We start from the raw sequence: 23,557 nt of genomic DNA, 5'->3' as shown, positions 1-23,557 counted from the left end.
CTCAGGGGGCCCCGTCTGCCAGAGGCTCTTTAGCGCAAGCCCTGTTGATGTGCTCTTGCATAGCTCCCATTCCACAGAAGGTGCCATTCCACCGGGTGCAGCTGATTCAGCCTGTGCAGCATTACAGCCACAAGAGGAGGATGGGGCAGTTAGGGATGGTTTAAAATTACAAGAGCATAATTTTACGCAGCGTCACGCCCTTCTAAGCCTACTGACTTGAGTGGACTTAAAGGGCGTAATGCTGCGTATGATGGAACTGTAAATAAAATAAAAGGCTGCACAGCAGTGGTTAAAAATAACACATTCTGCCTTGCAGGGCTTAGAATCTAAGAAAAGCAAGACCCTTCAGCAAGGGCAAGTGATGCAACAGGCAGGGGAAATCCTCCCTTCTGGTAAGATACAAGGAGCCCTTTCGGGGGCTCGACTTGCAAACTGGCTTGCCTGGCACAGGGGTTGCCCCCTATATACTGACATGTGACCTGACATGCCACAGAGTAGAATGGGAAGGGGATACTTCCTGGCCCCTGATGAACTGGCCAGTGCATTTTATAAATACACACTTGTTATTTTGAGTAGGAGGATTCAGTGTCCTGCAGCAGAAAAGAAACCAGATTGGATCTGACAGAGGTGGGGACTTTGGTGTGTGGGGCACCAAATAAGGTGGAATCTGCCTTCCAGCGTCACAGGGGCAGCGCCCTCCTGGCCAATTGTTACTGTTCCCACTGAAGGTTGAGCATAAGTATTATGTAACCAGAAGGAGCATGTCTTTTATGAAGTCATGTTTTGGCCCTCGTAGTTATTAGTTATGTTTTATTTAAACACATTTAACATAGCAATTAGCAGGTGCTGTGATTTGTTGGAGGCTAGATGAGTGGCAACATTCTTTGCCATGGCAACGAGAGTACCGTGTTTCCCCAAAAATAAGACAGTGTCTTATATTAATTTTTGCTCCCAAAGATGCCCTATGTCTTATTGTCTACTTGGATTTCCAAAAGGCTTTTGACAAAGTTCCTCACCAGAGACTATTGAGAAAACTCAGCAATGAAGGAATAAGAGGGGAAGTCCTCCTATGGATTAAAAACTGGTTGAGAAACAGGAAGCAAAGAGTGGGTGTAAATGGGAAATTCTCACAATGGAGAGATGTGGGGAGTGGTGTCCCCAAGGATCCGTGTGGGACCAGTGCTCTTTGCTCCTATTCATAAATGACCTGGAAGTAGGGGTGGGTAGCGTGGTGGCCAAGTTTGCAGATGATACCAAATTATGTGAGGTGGTGAGAACCACAAAGGATTCTTGAGGAGCTCAAGCGGACCTTGATAAAATTAGGTGAGTGGAGCTAAGAAATGGCAAATGCAGTTCAATGTAGCAAAATGCAAAGTGGTGCACATAGGGGCAAAAAAATCAAACTGCAGATACACACTACAGTGGTCCAGTGCTATCAGTCTGAGACCAGGAAGAAGGGACTGAAGTCTTAGTTGAGTAGTTCCATGGGAATGTCAACTCAATGTATGTAGCTGTGAAAAGGCAAACTCTATGCTGGGGATAATCAGGAAAGGAGTTGATAATAGGACTGCAAAGATTGTCATGCCCTTATATAAAGCCGTGGTGCGACCACACTTGTAGTACTATGGTCAGTTCTGGTCACCCAATCTCAAGGATATTGAAGAAATAGAAAAAAAGTGCAGAGAATTACTTGAGGATGATTGAGGGACTGGAGCACCTTCCTTATGAGGAAAAGGCTGCAGCGTTTGGGACTCTTTAGTTTGGAGAGGAAGCGTCTGAGGATATGATTGGAAGTCTATAAAATTATGCATGGGGTAGAAAATGTTGACAGAGAGAAATTTTTCTCTCTTTCTCACAATACTAGAACCAGGGGCATTCATTGAAAATGCTGGGGAAGAATTAGGACTAATAAAAGGAAACACTTCTTCACGCAACGTGTGATTGGTGTTGGGAATATGCTGCCACAGGAGGTGGTGATGGCCACTAACCTGGATAGCTTTAAAAGGGGCTTGGACAGATTTATGGAGGAGAAGTCAATTTATGGCTACCAATCTTGATCCTCTTTGATCTGAGATTGCAAATGCCTTAACAGTCCAGGTGCTCGGGAGCAACAGCTGCAGAAGGCCATTGCTTTCACATCCTACATGTGAACTCCCAAAGGCACCTGGTGGGCCACTGCGAGTAGCAGAGAGCTGGACTAGATGGACTCTGGTCTGATCCAGCTGGCTTGTTCTTATGTTCTTATGTTCTTATGTTCTTATTTTCAGGGGATGTCTTATTTTTCTGTGTTCTGTTCGTCGGGCATGCTTGCAAACAAAAACTTTACTACTTCTTACTTTCGGGGGATGCCTTATATTTCGCACTTCAGCAAAACCTTGACTACGCCTTATTTTCAGGGGATGTCTTATATTTGGGGAAACAGGGTATGAAATTCTCTCCACAAGGAGACTCATCTGTCCCGTTTGTCTTCCACCAGCAGAAGAGCAGCATTAAAAATAAAGAGCAGCATTAAAACGAAAGACTCCAAGATTACAGCAACTGATGCTCAAAATGATTTCAAACAGCAGTTGTAAAAATGCCAATGATAACAAAAGGGCACGTACAGAACAAAACTATTTAAACGGAAGGAGAGGCCGCTGTCTGTAGTGGTCAAAGCTGGTCAATCAACATCTAGCTGGTGCCAGAAAGTCATCAGAGTTGGAACTAGGTGAAGAATGGGAATTCCAAAAACCAGATACCATAATCAAGAAAGTTCTATTTTTTTAGTAGCTATAGACCAGGGGTAGGGAACCTGAGGCTCGAGAGCCGCATGCGGCTCTTCTGCCCTTGCACTGTGGCTCCACGAGCCGAGCCGAGCCGCCAGCCCCATCCTTTCCCTCCCTGCAGGCAGCAGGGTGGGCGCATCCATGCGCTTCTCAGAATGAGCGGAGTAAAAGGTTAAAAAACCCCAATATATATATAGTATTATCTTTATTTTAAATGTCAAAAATTATTTGCGGCTCCAAGTGTTTTCTTTTCCCGTGGAAAACGGGTCCAAATGGCTCTTTGAGTGTTAAAGGTTCCCTACCCCTGCTATAGACTCTTTGGCTCTGAGGACACGTGCTGGGTTGCCAGTAGGTCTGGAGGAAAAGTCCTGTCTCTTTAATAGAGACTTGAGTTGTGGCAATGGTGAGCAGAAATTTTTCATAGCATGGAAATAAGTAACATCAACTGGTAAATAGTACCCTATTAAGCCCCTGTTAAAGGGACAGGACCTTTTTCTCCAGCCTAATCAGCAGCCCCAGGTTGACAGCATCCAGCCATACTAACTATCAGCCCACCTGCTTCTCTTGCCGTCTCTAAATCAGGCAGAAGAGAAGGCTGGTGTGGAGGTCATTGAAGCAGCCCACTGGGAGGACAAGATTTCAGCACTCCTTTCCTCCTCTTGAGGAAGCACGCAGACTCTCTGCAGGAGGCTCCTTGTAACCTAAGGAAAGTCCTTCCAGGGTTTTCTGTACTAACTCAAGAGTACCTGCCAGATCTCAAAGAGGGAAAGCTGGTTCATCTGTAACAGCAAAAACATCTTGAGGTAACTTTAGAACTCCCTGATTTATTGCCCAGCGCTTTTTACAGATCTGGTTTGCAGTTTTTCTCTAGCCCAGCTCCTGCATTACTAGCAGTAGCTTGAATATGGAAACTAAGCCAGCAGAGCTTTTACTGTGGAGGAGATAAAAGGTTTGGAAACGGCACCAGCTTAATGACTGGATGGCCAGCCTGCTGTTTGAGACACAAGTGTAGGACCAAAAAAAAGTGACAACTTTATATACAGACAATGAGCTGTGCTGTGCAACCCCATGTGAGCCCAAAAGATACTCCCCACCATGTTTCAGGAAGGCAGCTTTATTAATTAACTTCCTGTGGTGAAATTTTGCTTCTTTAGTGTTTTCACTGAAATACCCATTTGTCTTATGTTGGATTGTGTCCAGACTGTTCCTTTATAATGCAGAGTTGCCTTGAATTTCATCTCTACCATCAGCTGTAGGAAAGAATATACATCAACCTATAAGATTCCCCCCCTTTCCACATGATGTTTTTTCACAGGGTGTTTTAATTGCATTGCCTATATTATAAGCCCCCCCCCCTCCCATTGCCAATTAGCTATTTGTGATTGATTTTCAATCCAGGAAATCATGTCAGGAAGTGTGAGGGGAGGAGCTTTGTCTGCTAATTTGTGTAAGAACATAAGAAAGAGCCTGCTGGGTCAGCAGAGTCCATCTAGTCCAGCACCTTTGAGAGCTCACATGCAGGATGTGAAAGCAATGGCCTTCTGCTGTTGCTGCCGCCACCGAATATCAACTTATGCAGATCACCTGCTAATTTATGCACACCCAGAAAATCTTGTGAGTCTCTACTACGGCTTTACAGGACTCACATCTAGATGCAGCAGGTCACTTTTTAAAAGGTGTGCAGCAAGGTGTGCTGATTTTCCCTTGATCAGCTAGCAGTTTTTGTGGTTCTGCCGAGGACTGCCCAAGTGCTAGGAGAAAAAGAATATGCAAACGAACGTGGGCTACAATCCACTGAGAAGATTTACTGAATGAGCTTTATGTAAATGAACCGGAGTTTCGAAAGGGGGGGGAGGGGGGGAAACGACGATGACATACTGTCACCTTGTGGCTGAATGGTGAAATGTCTCATCCCGAGGCAGTCTCCGTGGACTCTGTGGGATAACAGATTTGTTCTAAGATTTGGTTGCAAGATTTGAGCTACATAGTTCCGTCCATTACACAAAGATGTGGTGTTGGAAGAGAGTTATATGGATACTGTGGACCACCAAATAGGCACATATGTGGGTTCTAGATCAACTGAACTCTCTGAACTCTCCCTGGAAGCTAAAAGTCTAAACTGAGACGATTGGTCACATGGAAGAATCGCTAGAAAATAACGCTAGGAAAGGTTGAAGGCAGCAGGAAAAGAAGAAGTCTGGGGTCAAGGGAGCCACGGCTCTCAGTTTGCACAAATCTAACTCTGCTTCATAGAGGGGCTCACTGGGAAAAGGCACAGCTCTAAAAGTGGGCTCAAACGCCAACCATGTGGCATTTCTCAGTGTCTTCAAGGATCACACAAGGTCAGGACAAAAAACAGAAGATCTTCCAAGAGATTGGGAAGAGGCTTGAGTAATTCCAGAAAAAGAATGGGGTGTGTGTGTGTGTAGAGAATAGGGAATGTATAAACGTAACTTTTTCAGGGACCAAACTTATTTGGCTCAGCTTCACACTCCATTCGTACTTTCTTGTACACTTTTGAAGACAATTTTGCCGAAACTGGTTTTGGAGGGTATTTGCCTGTTTGTACTTTTGCAGTTCCTTTCCTTTCCTCTTTTGTGTCTACAAAGAGTTCAAGGACAGGGAAGGTGTCAGTTGGGTACGCAGTCCGGGGCAAAGGCGCAGAACCCCCCTGGATCCATAGGGGCTTCCTCGGTGCCTTATAGTTCTGCATAACCTGAAGGACCGAGGGTGTCCCCTTGGGGAGAGGAAGCTAAAGGGGCAGCGGGGAGGGCGGCAGCGCCCCCACCTGGTTGCTTCTCCACCGCCAGGAGCCCTCCCGAAGGCGTTGGCCGCTCCCGCAGCCACAACGGAGCGAGGCGCGTTGGCAGAGAAAGGGACCCATCGAATTTCTGCCCGAAACCGAAACCGCTCCGAAATCGAGGAAACGAAAGTCAAGGGCGGGCCGAGGTGGCGGTCGTTCTCTTCTCTCTATCCCTGCCACTTTCGGGAGACGGAGATGTTCTCTTCTAGCGTCGCTCCCCCTATGGACCTCTACGGGACCCCCACCAGAAACCTGCACGACTTCGTCGTCGTCCACCTGCAGCCCAACCAGGAGTTCTTGACCCAAGCGCGCCAGGCCATCAACCTCATCTGCACCTTCCTGAAGGAGAACTGCTTCAAAGATGCCGCTTCGCCCCGGCCCCGGGTCCTCAAGGTGGTCAAGGTGGGTGCGTGGAGGCTTGAATTTGTGTGTGTGGGTGTCCAGGACTGGGGTCGTCCCTGGCGGGGAAGGGGCATGTTGCTGTGCCAGTCCTACCACTTGTTGACCTCAGGGTTTGGGCTGGATGGGGCTGGCAGAGGGAAATTCGTATCCAGGGGCAGTTAACCATGGTTTGCCCCAACGACACTTCAGAGGTTCATGCATTTTGGAGGAACTGGGAGCAGTGAAGACTTGAAGGAATTAGTGGAGCAGCCGGGCGGGGGCAGGTAGGGAGGTTTCAAGGACCTCTTACACTTTTATGACACTTTGCCACTAAACCCCAGGATATGCCGTTTGATTCCCTGAAGGATCCCCAAAGAGGTCTCAGAAGAACCATACAATACAAGGCAGCTACTCTGGCAATACTTCCAAACCCTCTGACGCAGGCATACCGAGAGAAAATGGTGCCTGGGGCAACACCTGCCCAAGCGCTCCCCCACCACACCCCACTTACTCCTTGGGGAAATACTAGAGGTCCTGGCATGGAGGGAGCCATTGGCCCTCCCAGACCTCCCTATCAGGCCCAAGGATGGCCCCCACTCCTGCCAGGGAGGCCAGGAGGGCAGGAGGCCTGCTGGCACGGCAGGCAGCTTGGCCGGTAAGCGGCACCACTGGGCGCCAGCCTCCTGCTCTACCTGACCTCCACAGGGTCAGAGGACGGCCCCCATGCCTGATGGGGAGGGCAGGAGGCCTGTGCCTGGCAGCTCACTCCATTCCAGGGTGCCGATTGCCGACCAAGCCACCTGCTGTGGCTGCAGCCCTCCTGCTCTCCCGGCCTCCCTGTCAGGCCTGAGGACAGCCCCCATGCCAGACAGGGAGGCCTGCACCCAGCATCTCCCTCCATGCTGGGGCTGCGCTTGCTGGCTTCAGCCCGCAAGGCACTGCACCACAGGAGAGGCCAGGCACAAGGACCTGGCTGGTGCCTCGTGCCCCTCCCTTCATGTGGCTCCATGGCGTGCACCCAGGGACAAGTGTCACCACATGTCCCCGTGACCCTCCTGAGCAGCCCTGGGCAGTGGCTTCGCACCCAACCCCCAGTTCTTATTTTCAGGTCTTTCCCAACTCCATTCATCCAGTCTCCCTCCCCTGACCTTTGGCAAAGGGGTTTGCATGTGTGTCTGGGTGGCTCCTCAGTCTGTCCTTGCAGGGCTGGTCTTCTCGCTGAAAGGCCTACAGAATTCAAGTTTGTTCTAAGCCCCCTCCAGTCTTTTTGGCTGCCTTCGCATAAAAAATAAATGTAATGAAACCCTGTGGAATTCCTATTGGAGGCATGAGGAGAAACACCTCTCCCAGAGGGGCATCACAAATATCTTGTGTCTCACAGTTAATGATTACTCAGAATGTCTTTTTGTGAGTATGCCCATGCGCAGGAAAGAGCTGTATATTGCAGGGATCTCTGCACTTGGCTTTAAGAAAAAGTACGGTGCATTCTATCCTCCTTATACAAACACACCAACTTCCCTGATCACGGAACACAAAGTGGCTCAACACAGCAAAATCCCAACCACAGCTCATTACAGCTCCCAGTGGAAAGATCTGACAACCCTTGTAGACTTACAGATGGGTGTGCACAGGTACTCTGTTTGTCTCCCTGCCTTTGTGATTCAAACCTTCCTAGCTGGTCTTTCCTGGTCATGCTGTCCATCCTCATGGTATACAACTCTCTTTTGCAGGGAGGCTCATTTGGAAAAGGCACGGCTCTAAGAGGGCGCTCAGATGCCGATCTTGTGGTGTTTCTTAGCAACTTCAAGCAGTACAAGGACCAGTTGTTAAACCGGAAGGAGATGATCCAGGAGATTGAGAGGAGACTCAGAGAATTCAAAAACGAAGAAAATAATATAGATGTACAATTTGAAGTATCTAAGCGGCAAAATCCACGAGTGCTCAGCTTCACACTCTCTTCTGGCTTCCTCAGGGATTCAATTGAGTTTGATGTGTTGCCAGCTTTTGATGCTCTCGGTGAGGCAATTTTCTCAAGGGGTGAAGTCTTCTTCCCAACTGGAATAGGGAGGAGCGAGATAAAAAAGTTTTTTCCCATTATCCTAAATTTGCAAATCAGCTTAGAATCCCACTGATTTTGAGAAAAAAATCAACTCTAAATATTTTGAATAAGCTTAGGTTTGGGGCCTGTGCCTACAGAGGTGAGAATGATTACCCTCTGTTTGTTAGGCTGCTTGCTTTCTGGGTCTTCTCTCTGCCAGGTGAAATGCTTATTTAAGTGACATTTAAAATTCAAGATCACTTTTCCATGTTTGATGACATGGAATCATCTTCCAGGGTCTGACAAGTCATAAAGAGGCATTTCAAAGCTACCTGTTTCATCCTTTGCCTTATTGCAATCTTTCACAGGCCACTATATAAAAGGCACCATGCCTGATCCTCAGGTGTACATTGACTTGATCAAAAGCCATCGACCGGGTGAGTTCTCCACTTGCTTCACAGAGCTGCAGAGGGATTTCATCAAGGACCAACCAACTAAAGTGAAGAGTCTCATCCGCCTGCTGAAACACTGGTACAAAAAGGTATAGCAGCTTGGCAGGACTTCTGAGGCCCTGCAAGACAGCAGATCTATCCCCATATCAAATGGAAGGGAGGGGGGATAGCAGAGAGAGAGATGACCATAAACTTCTTTGGCTGCTTTCTCCCCACCCCTCTCCCATCTCAAATACAAGTTATACAAGATCTGATCGTATGTCTTTCAGAAGATTATATTGTCTGATCATCTTTAATTCCTTTTACAAAACAAAACAGTGATCTGTCAAGTAGTCCTCTAAGAAATAACATGAGTTCTATTATGGTTCAGAACCAAACAGCCCCAATACATTCCCTGCATTTCCTTTCTTCTGCTCCTGTTCTCTCTGTAGAAATGGAATACAAACAGAAACCAAACTTTTCATGTTTTGATACCCCCAACTTTTTTCCTCCTAGTATGTCTATCTGGAGAAAGCACAGCTCCGAACAGGGGAGTCACTGCCCCCCAAGTATGCGCTGGAACTGCTGGCTGTCTATGCCTGGGAGAAAGGAAGTGGACAGACAGATTTCGATATGGCAGAAGGATTTCAGACAGTGTTGCTGCTCCTTCAGCAGTACAAGCAGATTTGTGTATTTTGGACCAAATTCTATGATTTTAAGAATGAGACTCTGGCGTTGTACTTACGTAACCAGCTCAAGAAACCCAGGTCAGTCTTTCATAAGCACCACCATTTTGTAGATGAAAACATGCAACTTCCTCTGTGTCTGTACTTTTCTCCTAGCAAGAATCTCTGCCAGAGGCTCCGCAGTGTCATGCATTGCAGAAGGCTGTTCTTTTCCTGCAGTACTTTGTATGAACTTTGCAATAATGGGTTCTGCAAAGATTGGGATTGTGCATTTGGCAAAAGATATGCAGTCGTCAATGGCATATCTAAAATTGACAGGTATGGCAGGTGCTCTGTGCCCCATTTGAAGAGGGGTACCATCCCTTCCTGCCTACCCACTGCAGCCATGCTGTCCATGCACATCATCATGCTCCACCCAGGACTTTGCAAGCCCTGCAAGACATGCTCCACCTACCGTCTGGCCCCTTGGCACCGCTCACTGATGGCATCAAACCTGCCCCACATCAAGCTTCAGGTAGAGACCCCCACTGCCCTGAGATAGCAACAAGGTGTATGGCCTTGGGTACCCAAGGGGGGCGCCAGTGCCATGTGAGCACTTGCCATAGGCACTGTTTTCCTGCTGCTGATGGTAGACAGTGGCATCAAGTCACAGCTGACCTATGACAACTCCATTGGGTTTGGAAGGCAAGAGACCTTCAGAGGTGGTTTGCCATTGCCTGCCTCTGTGTGGTGGCTTGGCTTGAAGTAACCTGGGCCGACTCTTTTTAGTTTCCAAAATCTGATGTGATTAGGCTGTCCAGGTCAGGGTGAAAGACATGCTAGAAAAACAGTGATTAATCTATATTCCATACTTGTGGGGTAACAGAGTTATGCAAATATTGACTGGGGGGTGCTGCGCAGGATAAGTGCATATATATTCAGTCCTAGCAATTGGCGTGTTACATATTTTATGCCCTTTCTAGAGACTGTTTTCAGTGTCTGTATTGATACAGCTCCATTACAGAACTATGTACCCTCAAGAACGCTTTACAGATATTTTTAATGGATAAATTTTTGATCTTCCTGGTGCTGTCCCTGGCCACCCCAGGCCTCTGAATTGGCCTAACTGAATGACTGTATTTTTTAATACAATCCTGTTCTCATTGGAGGCATTTAGAATATTTGTTCCAATAAACCCCTGTGGCACAATTTTTTTCTGCTGTTTTATATGATAGCTAGTGATTTTACATTTTCTTAATATGAAATCCTTTTACTTTTAATGATATATATCACTGCAATTCTAATTTTGTCTGGTTTCATTATCATTTTATAGGAGACTGTTAATTAGTTTTTAGCTACAAACTTCACCCATTGTTAATGTATGGTGTGCTGTACGAAAGTGGGTATTATTCATGAATATATTGTTTTAAGTCTTTTCCCCATTTTTTCCATACAAGTTCCTTTCAATGATTGTTGCATTTTTACCTCGTAGGGATTTGAAAGATAATTTACAGTAGAAACAGTTTTTTTTAGGAAAAGTCCTGAAAATAATTCCTTGAAGCGGGTTTTGTTTTATATTCTTTAGTGAAAAAGGCATTACATTTTATGTTATGGTCATTTCATTTATGCTGCAAATTCTATAGGAATATCCTATTTTTACATTTGGAGCCCTCTGCAGAAAACTATTAAAGCTGATACTGTGGTTCATACATTAGGATTATCTTGACCTTGTTTTTGTATTTTTAATATAGTTATGTTTTGGTATTAGAAGATTCCTTGGAGGTCTCTCATACAAATACTTGGCAAGGTGAAAGCTGTGACTGGTCGCCTAGCAAGTTTCCATGGCAGAGTGGGGATTTGAACCTGGGTTTCCCATGTCTTGTCTGACACCATAAACACTACACCATGCTGGCTCTCTTGGACCTTTGTAACGCCTGAAAATGCTATTCCTCACACAACCCAACACATTTGTCTGTTTTATCTTACATTTAGTAAAGAGAATGTGTAAGTGAGGGGTGTAGTCTGGCTGCTATTACAGAATGCTTAGCAGTATTTTAAAGGTAACGTTCCTATTTAACAGCAAATGGAAAAAATTGGGACCTAGCTTGCTTATGGTCAGGTAATGAGCTTCATGGTGTCTGAGCAGGGCTGTATACAGTGGTTGCCTGGTCTTGTGTGCAACCCTTTAACCACTGTGCCTCACTGTTATTGAATTACAGACCAGTCATCCTGGACCCAGCCGATCCAACTGGGATTGTGGGCGAGGGAAGCCGTTGGGATCTGCTTGCAGAAGCAGCTAAAAAGTGCCCTCATCAGCAAGGCTGCCTCTCTCATTGGAATGTGCCGGTGAGGTCCCAGTACATTGAAATACTTCCTCTGGAATTTAATGTCTGTGTGGGGCTGCAGTTATCTGCTCCCTGCTTGTGGGTAGGCTTCCAAATGTAGCAATTACAGTGAATTGACACCCTCTCACCAGAACCTCCTCTGGTGTTCTCCTGCTTTTATGTTAGTTATTACTCCTGCTGAAGGGTTCATTTGTCCACAAAGCTCTCCCCAACCAGAAACAGAGCACACACGCCCCATTGTGCAACAAAAAGGGTAACGCTTCTACCTTATGCAGGTGTGTGCAGAATTGTTCTGCTTGTACCAGAATGGAGTTGTAACTTTCAAATTACAACTTCAAGAGTGGAGTTGACCTCACTTGAAAATCCGGCCTTGCTTTTGGGAAAACTCTGGCTTTATTCCTGGATAGCAGGAGGCTGTGATGGTGACCAGAGGTGCTTCCTGTCAGTTTAGGCTCTTTGCTTCCTGGCCACAGTAACACTCAGACCAGACTACTGCAATGAACTCTCTGAAGGTTCCAGGAAATTTCCTGATTGCTACCTTTGGCTTACTGTTGGATTCTCAGCATAGTGATTGGCTGCCAGGTGGTTTCTGGTTGTAAATCTAAGTCCTAATTTGGGCCTTTAACCCCTAAATGGTTTGGGACAAGCACAGTTTTAGATTCCAATCATGTAGCTTGGCCAGGAGTTAGCAAGAGAACTGCATTGTCTTGTATATGCATTTCTTATGTGTTGTACAATTTATGATTGATGAAGGCAGTTTGACTGAAACCACTTGGGGGGGGGGGTCTCTTTTAATGCACAGTATGCCCATTTGTAGTACCTTTCGTTCCCTTCTCTGTCTTTTTTCCCCTTTCCCTTCTATGTCTGTCCTTTCTGTCATTTTTATTTTCTGTCCCCTGTTCTTGTTTGGCTACAAACTGTTCAAAGACAGGAAAGGTATCAGTTGTGTGTGCAGTAGGGTGGGTGGGGGGGAATGCCCAGAACAAACCTTGATTCCCAGTGCCTTATTTGTAAATCTGCACAAGATGAAGGCCTGATGGAGTCTGGGATCTTCTTGGGGAGAGGAACAAAAGGAGGGGGGCTTGAAGCACCTTTTACCAGATTCTTATCAAATGAATTCCAGATGTCTCCAAGGATGCTCCCTGTTTGCACTTAGGAGGAGGACTTTTTGAATGGTAAATGGCAGTAGTGGTCTCTACACAATACAGGACCCCATTAGAGGTGATATTCTTACTGGCTTCGTCAGTGAATGATGAATCAATCAGATGTTTGTGTTTTTATTTCATTGGTAGATGGCCAAGGTGGAAGAGCAGTCCTATTGCACCATACTGTGAGGATTCAATACGCACATTGCTTTCTGGTGATCTAAGAAATGGTGAAACTAATTGAAGGAAAAGATAACAGAAGAGAATATGACCTTCTTGATTTCTAAACACCTGGTACTTTCCTGAAGATCGGGGGTAGGGGAGCAGTTGATTTTGACAAGACATGCACCGTGAGGCTTCTGCTGTGGAGAAGATTTCTTGAACAATTATCTCTAGCCAGCTTATCCATATACTGTTCACATGTACAAACAGAACACATCTGCCTGCCACATCCACACGCAAAATAACCATTGATTCTCTTCTCTTTCCAGTGTGCTTTTCCTTTTCTTTCCAATGCCATACAGACCCATGTGCCACTTGCCAGCAGAGACTAAGACAAGGAGTAATGAATTCAAGATACAATAAAAAATTCCACCTAAACATTAGGAAGAACTTCCTGACAGTAATGGTTTTTCAACAGTTGAATACACTGCCTCAGAGTGTGGTGGAGCCTCCTTCCTTGGAGGTTTTTACAACGGCTGGATGGCCAACTGTCAGGAGGGCTTTTATTGTGTGTTCCTGCATGGCAGGAGGTTGGGCTTGATGGCCCTTGTGGTCTCTTCCAACTCTATGATTTTAATGTTTGTGCACTGTTTTTGTGTCACTTAGCATTGTGTATTGCTTACCTTGTTAAAAGTAATGTACAACAGAAGATCTTGCTGCCATTCTTCGTCAACTCAGATAATCAGATAAAGATACTGTCCCAACTGCAGTAACCCCTTGTGGTCAGATGAGTATAATGTGGTCTACTTATGGTGGCAGGCTGCCCTTGAAAACAGCTCAGAAACTTCAGTTAATACAAAATGTGTCTGCCCAGTTGCTGAAGGAAACTGGTGAGTTCTTCCATATTGCTGAGAACTTGAAACATCTACAGTGGCTGCCAATTCCAAAGTGCTGGTTTTAACCTTTAACCCCCTAAACAGCCGGAGACCAACATATGTGCTGGATTATGTCTGCTGGTATGAGCCCTCAAAAGTGCTGCAATCCCAGGACTGGGGGAGGTTAAGGTGGTCCCTTCACATCCTCGAGCTATTCTGTTACCACACCCCCACAAACTTGTGAACATACATTCAGATTAACATGGGGCAGTAGACTGCGTGTTTGTGGTGGGCGTGGCAAACTGGGATTCTTTGTCTAAAGAGGTGGCTGTGAATAGCAAGTTTTAAGTAGGAAAAGGATGACAGAGACCTGATTTAAAAGACATATAAAATGTATGGAGGGATTTGATGAAATAGTGGGGAGGGTCCTTTAATAATGGTACTTAACCAAAGACATATTCTTTATCCCCATTAATATAGCAACAATCTACAACTCCCAATTTGGAGCAGGAATTAATCTGAAGGTGTACGTTTGTGAAAATGGGTTCTTTTCAATAAACAAAAGATTACAACATGGGTGAAAAGAATACTTGGCAGTAATCAATAAAAAACTATAGAACTGAGTAAGTGGCAGCAGGGAACAGGGGAAGTGTGACAGGAAGGGAAGGCTTTGATAGAATTGTAATTCAGGATTACAAAAGCTGGAGATATGAAGCTGAGTAATATATTTGGCAAGTGCTTTGGGGACAACAGGAAGATTTGAACAAGAGTCCAGACTGTCACAAGGTTTTTAACATCCAAATTCTGTTAATAGTCAGCGACTGCATATCACGTAGAAGATAATACAGGAAGAGGCACCTTCTTGTTCTCCCTAGTGTGGTTGGTTGCTGCCATCCTCTTTGCCATATGCTGGAAGCCCTGGCAGCAGTTCTCATCCCAGGCTGCTCTGCTGTTCTGCACGAGACTTATTATGTATTTACTGTGTTGATATGTAGAGAAAAAATAGGCAGGTGCGTACAGAACATGGTGAACAGGGGTGAAGAAGGAAGAAATATTTCCTTAAAAAGGCAGGTGGAGAAATGGCCCCCCACCAGAGGCTTATCGTGTCAGCTCCCTGCTTGTTTTCGGTCTCGTTGTTCCCACCTCTGGATAGAGTTGTTGACCTATCTTGACTGGGAGACCTACCTCATAACAGTGTAAATTGCAGGGAAAGGAGTTTGTAAGCCACTCTGAAACTCTTCACAGGAGGGAAAGGTGGGGTATATATCCAAACTATTCTCCTCAACCTCTCTGTTGTATTTTAAACTCATGCCAATAAAAGGTGGAGGATGATGATGATGATATATCCAAACTCTTCTTGGGCCTTGCTTCTGTGATTTTCAACAGCAACTTGATGGAAGGATGTTTATATTCAGGTGTGAGGGGAGGAGCTTCTGCTGCTAATTTGTGCTGATGAACTTATGCAGATCACCTGCTAGTTTGTGCATACCCAGAAAATCTTGTGGGTCGGAAGGGCTTTACAGGACTCGCATCTAGCTTCAGCAGGTCAAGCTGTGCTGATTTCCCCTTGATCAGCTGGCAGTTTCGGTGGTTCTGCCGAGAGCTGCCCAAGACGCTTGAGTGGCAGGGGAAACAGAACATGAAGGCAGCACCTTTTGCAAAGGAACATGGGCTACAATCCATTGAGAAGATTTGCTGAATTAGCTTCAGGTAAGGGGGGGGGGGGCACAATGAGGACATACTGCCACCTTGTGGCTCGATGGTGAAATGTCTCATCCCGAGCCAGTCTCCACTTTCTCTGTGGGATAACAGACTTGTTCTGAAATTTGGTTTCAATTTGAATACCGTCCAGTACACAGAGACGTGGTGTTGGAAGAGAGTTTTATGGATACTGTGGACCACCAAAAAGACACATATGTGGGTTCTACATCAAATCAAGCCTGAATTCTCCCTGGAAGCTAAAAGTCTACACTGAGACAATCGTATTTTGGTCACACGGAAGAATCACTAGAAAATAACGCTAGGAAAGGTTGAAGGCAGCAGGAAAAGAAGACGACTGGGGCCAAGGAAGCCACGGCTCTCAGTTTGTCAGGATCTAACTCTCCTTCATAGAGAGGCTCACTGGGAAAAGGCACTAAAAGTGGGCTCACCCGCCAAACCGTCTGGCCTCTTGGCACCACTCAGTTTCTTCAAGGATCAAATAAGGTCAGGACAAAAAACACCCCCCCCCCAAAAAAAAAACAACCCCAGAAGGAGATCATCCAAGTGATTGGGACGAGGCTTGAGTAATTCCAGAAAAAGAATGGGTGTGTGTGTGTATAAACGTAAATTTTTCAGGGACCAAACCCATGTGGGTTCAGCTTCACGCTCCATTCATACTTTCTTGTACAATTTTGAAGACAATTTAGCTGAAACGGGTTTTTTTTTTGGGGGGGGGGATATGCCTGTTTGTACTTTTGTAGCTCCTATCCTGTTCTTTTTTGTGGCTTCAAAGAGTTCCAGGACCGGGGCCAGTTGGGTGCGCAGTCCGGGGCAAAGGCGCAGAACCCACCTGGATCCATAGGGGCTTCTTCGGTGCCTTATAGGTCTGCATAACCTGAAGGAGCGAGGGGGTCCCCTTGGGGAGAGGAAGCTAAAGGGGCAGCGGGGAGGGCGGCAGCGCCCCCACCTGGTTGCTTCTCCGCGGTCAGGAGCCCCCCCCCCCGCCTCGAAGGCGCGCCTGCCGGGCGTTGGTCACTCCCGCAGCCACAACGGAGAGAGGCGCGTTGGCAGAGAAAAGGGCCCATCGAATTTCTGCCCGAAACCGAAACCGCTCCGAGATTTGGGAAACGAAAGTCAAGGGAGGGCCGAGCCGGCCGCTCTCTTCTCTCTTTCCCTGTTAGGCTCGGGTCTCCTCTAGCGCAGCTGCCCCCATGGACCTCTACGAGACCCCCGCCAGAAACCTGCAGGACTTCGTCATCGGCCACCTGCAGCCCAAGCAGGAGTTCTTGGCCCAAGCGGGCAAAGCCATCGACCTCATCTGCACCTTCCTGCGGGAGAACTGCTTCAAAGATGCCGCTCCGCCCCGGCCCCGGATCCTCAAGGTGGTCAAGGTGGGTGCGTGAGTGGAGGCTTGGATGTGGGTGTGCGTGTTGAGCACTCGGGTCATCCCTGGGGGGAAAGGGGCATGGGCAGAGGGTCCGACCCTTTGTGGACCTAAGGCTGGATGGGGGTGGCAGAGGGAAATCCATATCCAGGGCCTCTGGGTCTTGGCAGCCCAGCCAGGCAACCGTGGTTTGCCCCAACGACACTTCAGAGGTGCATGAATTTTGGAGGAACTGGGGGCGGTGGAGACTTGAAGGAATTAGTGGGGCGGGGGCAGGTGGAGAGGTTTCAAGGACCTCTTACACTTTTATGACACTTTCCCACTAAACCCCAGGATATGAAGTTTGATTCCCTGAAGGATTCCTGAAGAGGCCTCAGAAGAACCAACTACTCTGGCAATGCTTAAAAACCCTCTCACCCAGCAACCCTAGGCAGTGGCTTCGCACCCAACCCCCAGTTCTCATTTTTAGGTCGTTCCCTGCCCCGTTTATCCAGTCTCCTTCCCCTGACCTCTGACAAAGGGGTTTGCGTGTGTGTGCGGCTCCTCAGTCCCACCTTGCAGGGTTGCTGGTCTTCTCATTGAAAGGCCTACAGAATTTAAGTTTGCTCCAAGCTCCCTCCATTCTCTTTGGCAGCCTTCGCATAAAAAATAAATGTAAGAAAACCATATAGAATTATTTTTGGAGGCATCTCTACCAGAGGGACATCACAAATATCTTGTGTCTCACAGTTAATGATTACTCAGAATGCCTTTTAGTGAGCATGCACATGCGCAGGAAACAGCTGTATATTGCAGGGTTCTCTGCATTTGGGTTTAAGAAGGAGTACAGTACATTTCTGTCCTCCTTATACAAACACACCAGGTTCCCTGAGCACTGAACACACAAAGTGGCCCCATCTCAGCAAAATCCCAACCTCATCTCATTACTGTTCCCAGTGGAAAGGCGTGACAACCCTTGTTGACTTACAGAGGCATATCCCTTGTAGACTTCACAGGTACCCTGTTTGTCCCCCTGGTGATACCTGATTTGTGATTCAAACCTTCCTTGGCGCTCTTTCCTAGTCATGCTATCTATCCTCATGGTATACAACTCTCCTTTGCAGGGAGGCTCATTAGGAAAAGGCACAGCTCTAAAAGGGTGCTCAGATGCCAACCTTGTGGTGTTTCTTACCAACTTCAAGCAATACAAGGACCAGGAGGTAAACCGGAAGGAGATGATTGAGGAGATTGAGAGGAGATTCAGAGAATTCCAAAACAAAGAAAATAATATAGATCTACAATTTGAGCTGTCTGAGCGGCCAAACCCACATGGGCTCAGCTTCACACTCTCTTCTTGCTTCCTTGGGGATTCGATTGAGTTTGATGTGTTGCCAGCTTTTGATGCTCTCGGTGAGGCTATTTTCTCAAGAGGGGTGAAGTCTTCTTCCTAACTGGGATGGGGAGCAGCAAGATAACCCCCCCCCATTATCCTAAACTTGCAAATCCACTTAGAATCCCATTGACTTTGAGAAAAATCAGCTCTAAATATTTTGAACAAGGTCAGGTTTGGGGCTGGGGAATTGCCTAAAGAGGTGAGAATGGTCACCAGTGGCGTAGCACCAAGGGGACAGGGGGAGGTGCATGATGCACCGGGCACGTGCGGGGGCATGGCAGGGACGCAGGGTGCACACGTGTCCCCGGGCTATGTTCCCCCTTGCTTCGGGTCTGATGGTTTCCTTCTGTTTGTTAGGCCTGCTTGCTTTCTGGGTCTTCGCTAGGCCAAATGCTTATTTAAGCTACATTTAAAATTCAAGATCACTTTTCCAGTTACGATGACATGAAATCATCTTCCAGGGTCTGTTGAGTCATAAAGAGGCATTTCAAAGCTACCTGTTTCATCCTTTGCCTTCTTTCACAGGCCAGTACAAAAAAGGCACCATGCCTGATCCTCAGGTGTACATTGACTTGATCAAAAGCAGCAGCAGCCATCCAACGGGTGAGTTCTCCACTTGCTACACAGAGCTGCAGAGAGATTTTATTGCTGGTCAGCCAACTAAACTGAAGAGTCTCATCCGCCTGCTGAAACACTGGTACAAAGAGGTATGTATAGCAGCTTGTCAGGAATTTCCCAGGCCCTGCAAGACAGCAGATCCATCCCCATATCAAATGAAAGAAGAGAGAGAGAGAGAGAGAGAGAGAGAGAGAGAGAGAGAGAGAGAGAGAGATTTATAACCATAAATGTCTATGGTTGCTTCCCCCCCCTCCCCATCTCAAATACAAGTTCTACAAGATCCGGTCATCTTAAGTAGTTCCTTTTACAAAACAGTGATCTGTCAAGTTGTCCTAAGAAATAATATGAGTTCTGTTATGGAACTGAACCAAACAGCCCCAATACATTCCGTGCATTTCCTTTCTTCTGCTCCTGCTCTCTCAGTAGAAACGGAATGGCTAATTAACTCTTTTGAAAACAAACAGAAGCCAAACTTTTCATGTTTTGACATCTTGAACTTTTTTCCTCCTAGTACGTCCATCCGTACAAAGCACAACTCCGAAAAGGGGAGTCACTGCCCCCCAAGTATGCGCTGGAACTGCTGGCTGTCTATGCCTGGGAGCAAGGAAGTGGAGAGACGGATTTCGATATGGCAGAAGGATTTCGGACAGTGTTGTTGCTCCTTCAGCAGTACAGGCAGATTTGTATATGTTGGACCAAATTCTATGATTTTAAGAATGAGACTCTGGCGTTGTACTTACGCAACCAGCTCAGGAAGCCCAGGTCAGTCTCTCACCATTTTGCAGATGAAAACATGCATGGAATATGCTGCCACAGGAGTTGGTGATGGCCACTAACCTGGATAGCTTTAAAAGGGGCTTGGACAGATCTATGGAGGAGAAGTCGATTTATGGCTACCAATCTTGATCCTCTTTGATCTGAGATTGCAAATGCCTTAACAGTCCAGGTGCTCGGGAGCAACAGCCGCAGAAGGCCATTGCTTTCACATCCTGCATGTGAACTCCCAATGGCACCTGGTGGGCCACTATGAGTAGCAGAGAGCTGGACTAGATGGACTCTGGTCTGATCCAGCTGGCTTGTTCTTATGTTCTTCTGTGCCTGTGCTTTCCCCTTTTCTCCTAGCAAGAATCTCTGCCAGGGGCTCCACAGTGTCATGCATTGCAGAAGGCTGTTCTTTTCCTGCAGTACTTTGTATGAACTTACTTTGCAATGATGGGTCCTGCAAAGATTGGGGTTGTACTTTTGGCAAAAGCTATGCTGGTAGTCAGTGGCATATCTAAAATTGGCAGGTGTGGCAGGTGCTCTGTGCGCCATTTAAAGAGGGGCACCATCCCTTCCTGCCTCCCCACTGCAGCCATGCTGTCCATGCACATCGCCTTGCTCCACCTACCGTCTGGCACCTTGGCATCACTCAGCCACTGATGGCATCAAACCTGTCCCACACCAAGTTTCAGGTAGAGACTCCCACTGCCTTGAGACAGCAACAGCCAACACGAGGACCGTGCCCCGGGTTCCCAAGGGGGGCACCAGTGCCATGTCTGTTCTTGCCATAGGCACTATTTTCCTGCTGCTGGTGGTAGAAAGTGCCATCAAGTCACAGCTGACCTCTGAGAACTCCTTCGGGTTTGGAAGTCAAGAGACCATCGGAGGTGTTCTGCCATTGCCTGCCTCTGTGTGGTGGCCTGGCTTGAGCGTTTCTTTGTCTTTATATTTGAATGTCTTTATGTTTTGGTATTGATTAAAAGATCACAGTTTCAGTATTCCTTGGAGGTCTGTCATAGAAATACTTGCCAAGGTGGAAGCTGTGACAGGTCACCCAGCAAGTTTCTGTGGCAGAGTGGAGATTTGAACCTGGGTTTCACATGTCCTAGTCTGAAACCATAAGCACTACGCCATGCTGGCTCTATTGGACCTTTGCAATGCCTGAAAATTCTATTCCCACAATCCAACACTTTTGTCTATTTTATCTTACATCTAGCAAAGAGAATATGTAAGTGAGAAGTGTAGTCTGGCTACTATTACAGAATGCTTAGCAGTATTCCTATTTAACAGCAAATGGAAAAATTGGGACCTAGCTTGCTTATGGTCAGGTAATGTGCTTCATGGTGGCTGAGCAGAGCTGTATACAGTGGTTGCCTGGTCTTGTGTGCAACCCTTTAACCACTGTGCCTCACTGTTACTGAATTACAGACCAGTCATCCTGGACCCAGCCGATCCAACTGGGATTGTGGGCGAGGGAAGCCGTTGGGATCTGCTTGCAGAAGAAGCTAAAAATTGCTCTGCTCAGAAGTGCTGCCTCCCTCATTGGAATGTGCCGGTGAGGTCCCAGTACATTGAAATACTTTTTCTGGAATGAAATGTCTGTGTGGGGCTGCAGTTACATGCCCCCCCCCCCCATCTGTGGGTAGGCTTCCAAGTGCAGCAGTTAGAGTGAATCCACACCCTCTCACCAGAACCTCCTCTGGTGTTTCCCTGCTTTTATATAAGTTATTACTCCTGCTGAAGGGTTCATTTGTCCACAAAGCCCTTCCCAATCAGAAACAGAGCACACACGCCCCATTATGGAACAACAAGGGTAACACCTCTGCATTAAGCACCTGCGTGCAGAATGGTTCTGCTTGTACCAGAATGGAGTTGTAAATTTCAAGTCACAACTTCAAGAGTGGAGTTGAACTCACTTGAAAATGAAGCCTTGCTTTTGGGAAAACTCTGGCTTTATTCCTGGGTAGTAGGAAGTTGTGATGGTGACCAGAGATGCCTCCTGTCAGTTTAGGCTCTTTGCTTCCTGGCCACAGCAACACTCAGACCAGACTACTGCAATGCACTCCATGGAGGTTCTGTGAAATGTCCTGATTGTTATCTGTGGCTTACTGCTGAATTCTCAGTGGTACTCTGTGGTACTGGCTGCCAGGTGGTTTATGGTTGTAAATCTAAGTCCTTTAACCCCCTAAATGGTTTGGGGCCAGCACAGTTGTAGATTCCAATCGTGTAGCTTGGTCAGGAGTTAGCAAGAGCATTGCATTGTCTTGCATGTGCATTTCTTATGTGTTGTACAATTTATGATTGGCGAAGGCAATTTTGCTGAAGTGTGTAAGTTGCTGTTAGCTGTAGTGAAGTCATGAATTCCAGATGTCTCAAGGGATGTTCCCTGTTTGGACTTAGGAGGAGGACTTTTCAAATGGCAATAGTGGTCTCTACATAATGTAGGTCCCCATTAGAGGTAATATTCTTACTGGCTTTGTCAGCAAATCATGAATCAATCAACTTTTTGTGTTTTTATTTCATTGGTAGATGACCAAGGAGGAAGAGCAGTCCTATTGCACCATACTGTGAGGGTTCAATACGCACATTGCTTTCTGGTGAACTAAGAAATGGTGAAACTAGTTGAAGGAAAAGATGACCAGTTGGAACTACACTGTTGAAGGAAACTAGTTGAAGGAAAAGAAGAGAACATGACCTTGATCTCCAAGCACCTGGACATTTCTTGAAGCTCGGGGGTGGGGGAGCAGTTGTTTTCAACGAGAAGTGCACCGTGAGGCTTTTGCTGTGGGAAAGATTTCTTGATCAATTATCTCCAGCCAGCTTACCCATGTACCTGTCATAGTGGTTCTCAAGCTTCCTAATGCCACGACCTTTTAATACAGTTCCTCATGTTGGGGTGACCCCCAACCCTAACATTTATCCATTTTGCAGATGGAGAACACTGATGCAGAGAGTCTTAGGCGACCCCTGTGAAAGGGTCGTTCGACCCCCAAAGGGGTCGTGGCCCACAGGTTCAGAACTGCTGACCTATCACATGTACAAACAGTACACATCTGCCTGCCACATCCACACACAATATAACCATTGATACTTCTGCTTCTTTCCAGTGTGCTTTTTCTCTTCTTTCCAGTACCACACAGACCCATTTGTCAGTTGCCAGCATGTGCGGACGGTTATATGTACTTCTAAATTGTAGGAATGTTCATGAACATTCCCTGCCCAATAAAATCAGAGCACTTGAAGTCCAAAGTGATGGAGTTTTTCAAGAACTCTTCGTTTCATTTACTTCAGGTTCCTTTTGTTGCTTTTGTTTATTACTTGCGCATGCATTTGTGGGCGCATCTGTGGAGACTGGAAAATATAATTTCCCCACAGTTCTGTGCTTTAATTTGGTGCTTTGTTTGTTTCCCTGCATTTTCTTAAAAGATGATACAAAGCTGGCTCTGATCTGCACTAATGGTCAGGGAGCTGCTGTCCCCTGCAACAGCTGTGGTATGTTCGCTTTTCTGCTGGAGAACGTGAGTAGCTATGCCTGCAGCAAGTGCAAGCTGGTTGCTCCCTTGGAAGAGAAGATCCAACAGTTTGAGGCACAAGTATCTACTCTTTAGCGCCTGTTAAGCAGAATGAGGATCTCCTGGACAAAGTGGAGCAGATGGCACCGAGTGGGGCACAAACCAGGGATCTCTCTGAAAAGGATGCAGCTCACAAACACAGGAGGGGGGCAATTGGAGGCATGTGACACATTGAAGTAGAGGTACCAGGAAGCATTCTGTGAGTTTGAAGCTACAGAATATATTTGAATTTCTCTCCCTTGTCAGTGAGGATAAGGAACAGGCACAGGAGCAATGCAACTAGTCCTTGGAGAGTGTGCAAGTGACTGAAGGTTCAGCCCATGGAATGGCCCCTGCAAAACCTCAGAGAAGATGTGTGGTGGTGGGAGGGGACTCCCTGCTGAGGCAATTGGAAGCAGTGATTTGCAGGTGTTACCGCCAGGAAAATAAACAAAATATTTTCCTGAAGTCAGGTTGCCTGGCTACAATGGCTCCATGCCCGGACGCAGAGACTTGTGTGGTTCAGAAGCCTCCATAAGGTTCACAGAGAACACATATG

At 46.7% G+C, this 23,557-nt stretch overlaps 1 protein-coding gene across 1 annotated transcript; it reads left to right on the top strand.

The window, feature by feature from the left end:
- Nucleotides 1-5,635: 5,635 nt before the first annotated feature.
- On the top strand, nt 5,636-22,761 carry LOC125442469 (2'-5'-oligoadenylate synthase 3-like). The gene is made up of 14 exons (XM_048513836.1): nt 5,636-5,970; nt 7,680-7,965; nt 8,356-8,528; nt 8,935-9,185; nt 11,303-11,429; nt 12,721-12,758; nt 13,555-13,625; nt 16,105-16,184; nt 16,493-16,702; nt 17,799-18,084; nt 18,593-18,774; nt 19,197-19,447; nt 20,876-21,002; nt 21,977-22,761. The coding sequence occupies exons 1-14, from the start codon at nt 5,764-5,766 to the stop codon at nt 22,016-22,018; spliced, it is 2,331 nt and encodes a 776-aa protein (XP_048369793.1). The 5' UTR covers nt 5,636-5,763; the 3' UTR covers nt 22,019-22,761.
- Nucleotides 22,762-23,557: the final 796 nt, after the last annotated feature.

This window comes from Sphaerodactylus townsendi, linkage group LG13, assembly GCF_021028975.2.
Source record: "Sphaerodactylus townsendi isolate TG3544 linkage group LG13, MPM_Stown_v2.3, whole genome shotgun sequence".
In the NCBI taxonomy this organism is placed as follows: domain Eukaryota; kingdom Metazoa; phylum Chordata; class Lepidosauria; order Squamata; family Sphaerodactylidae; genus Sphaerodactylus; species Sphaerodactylus townsendi.
Note: the sequence above shows the minus strand (reverse complement) of the source record. Positions and strands in the feature narration are given on the sequence as shown.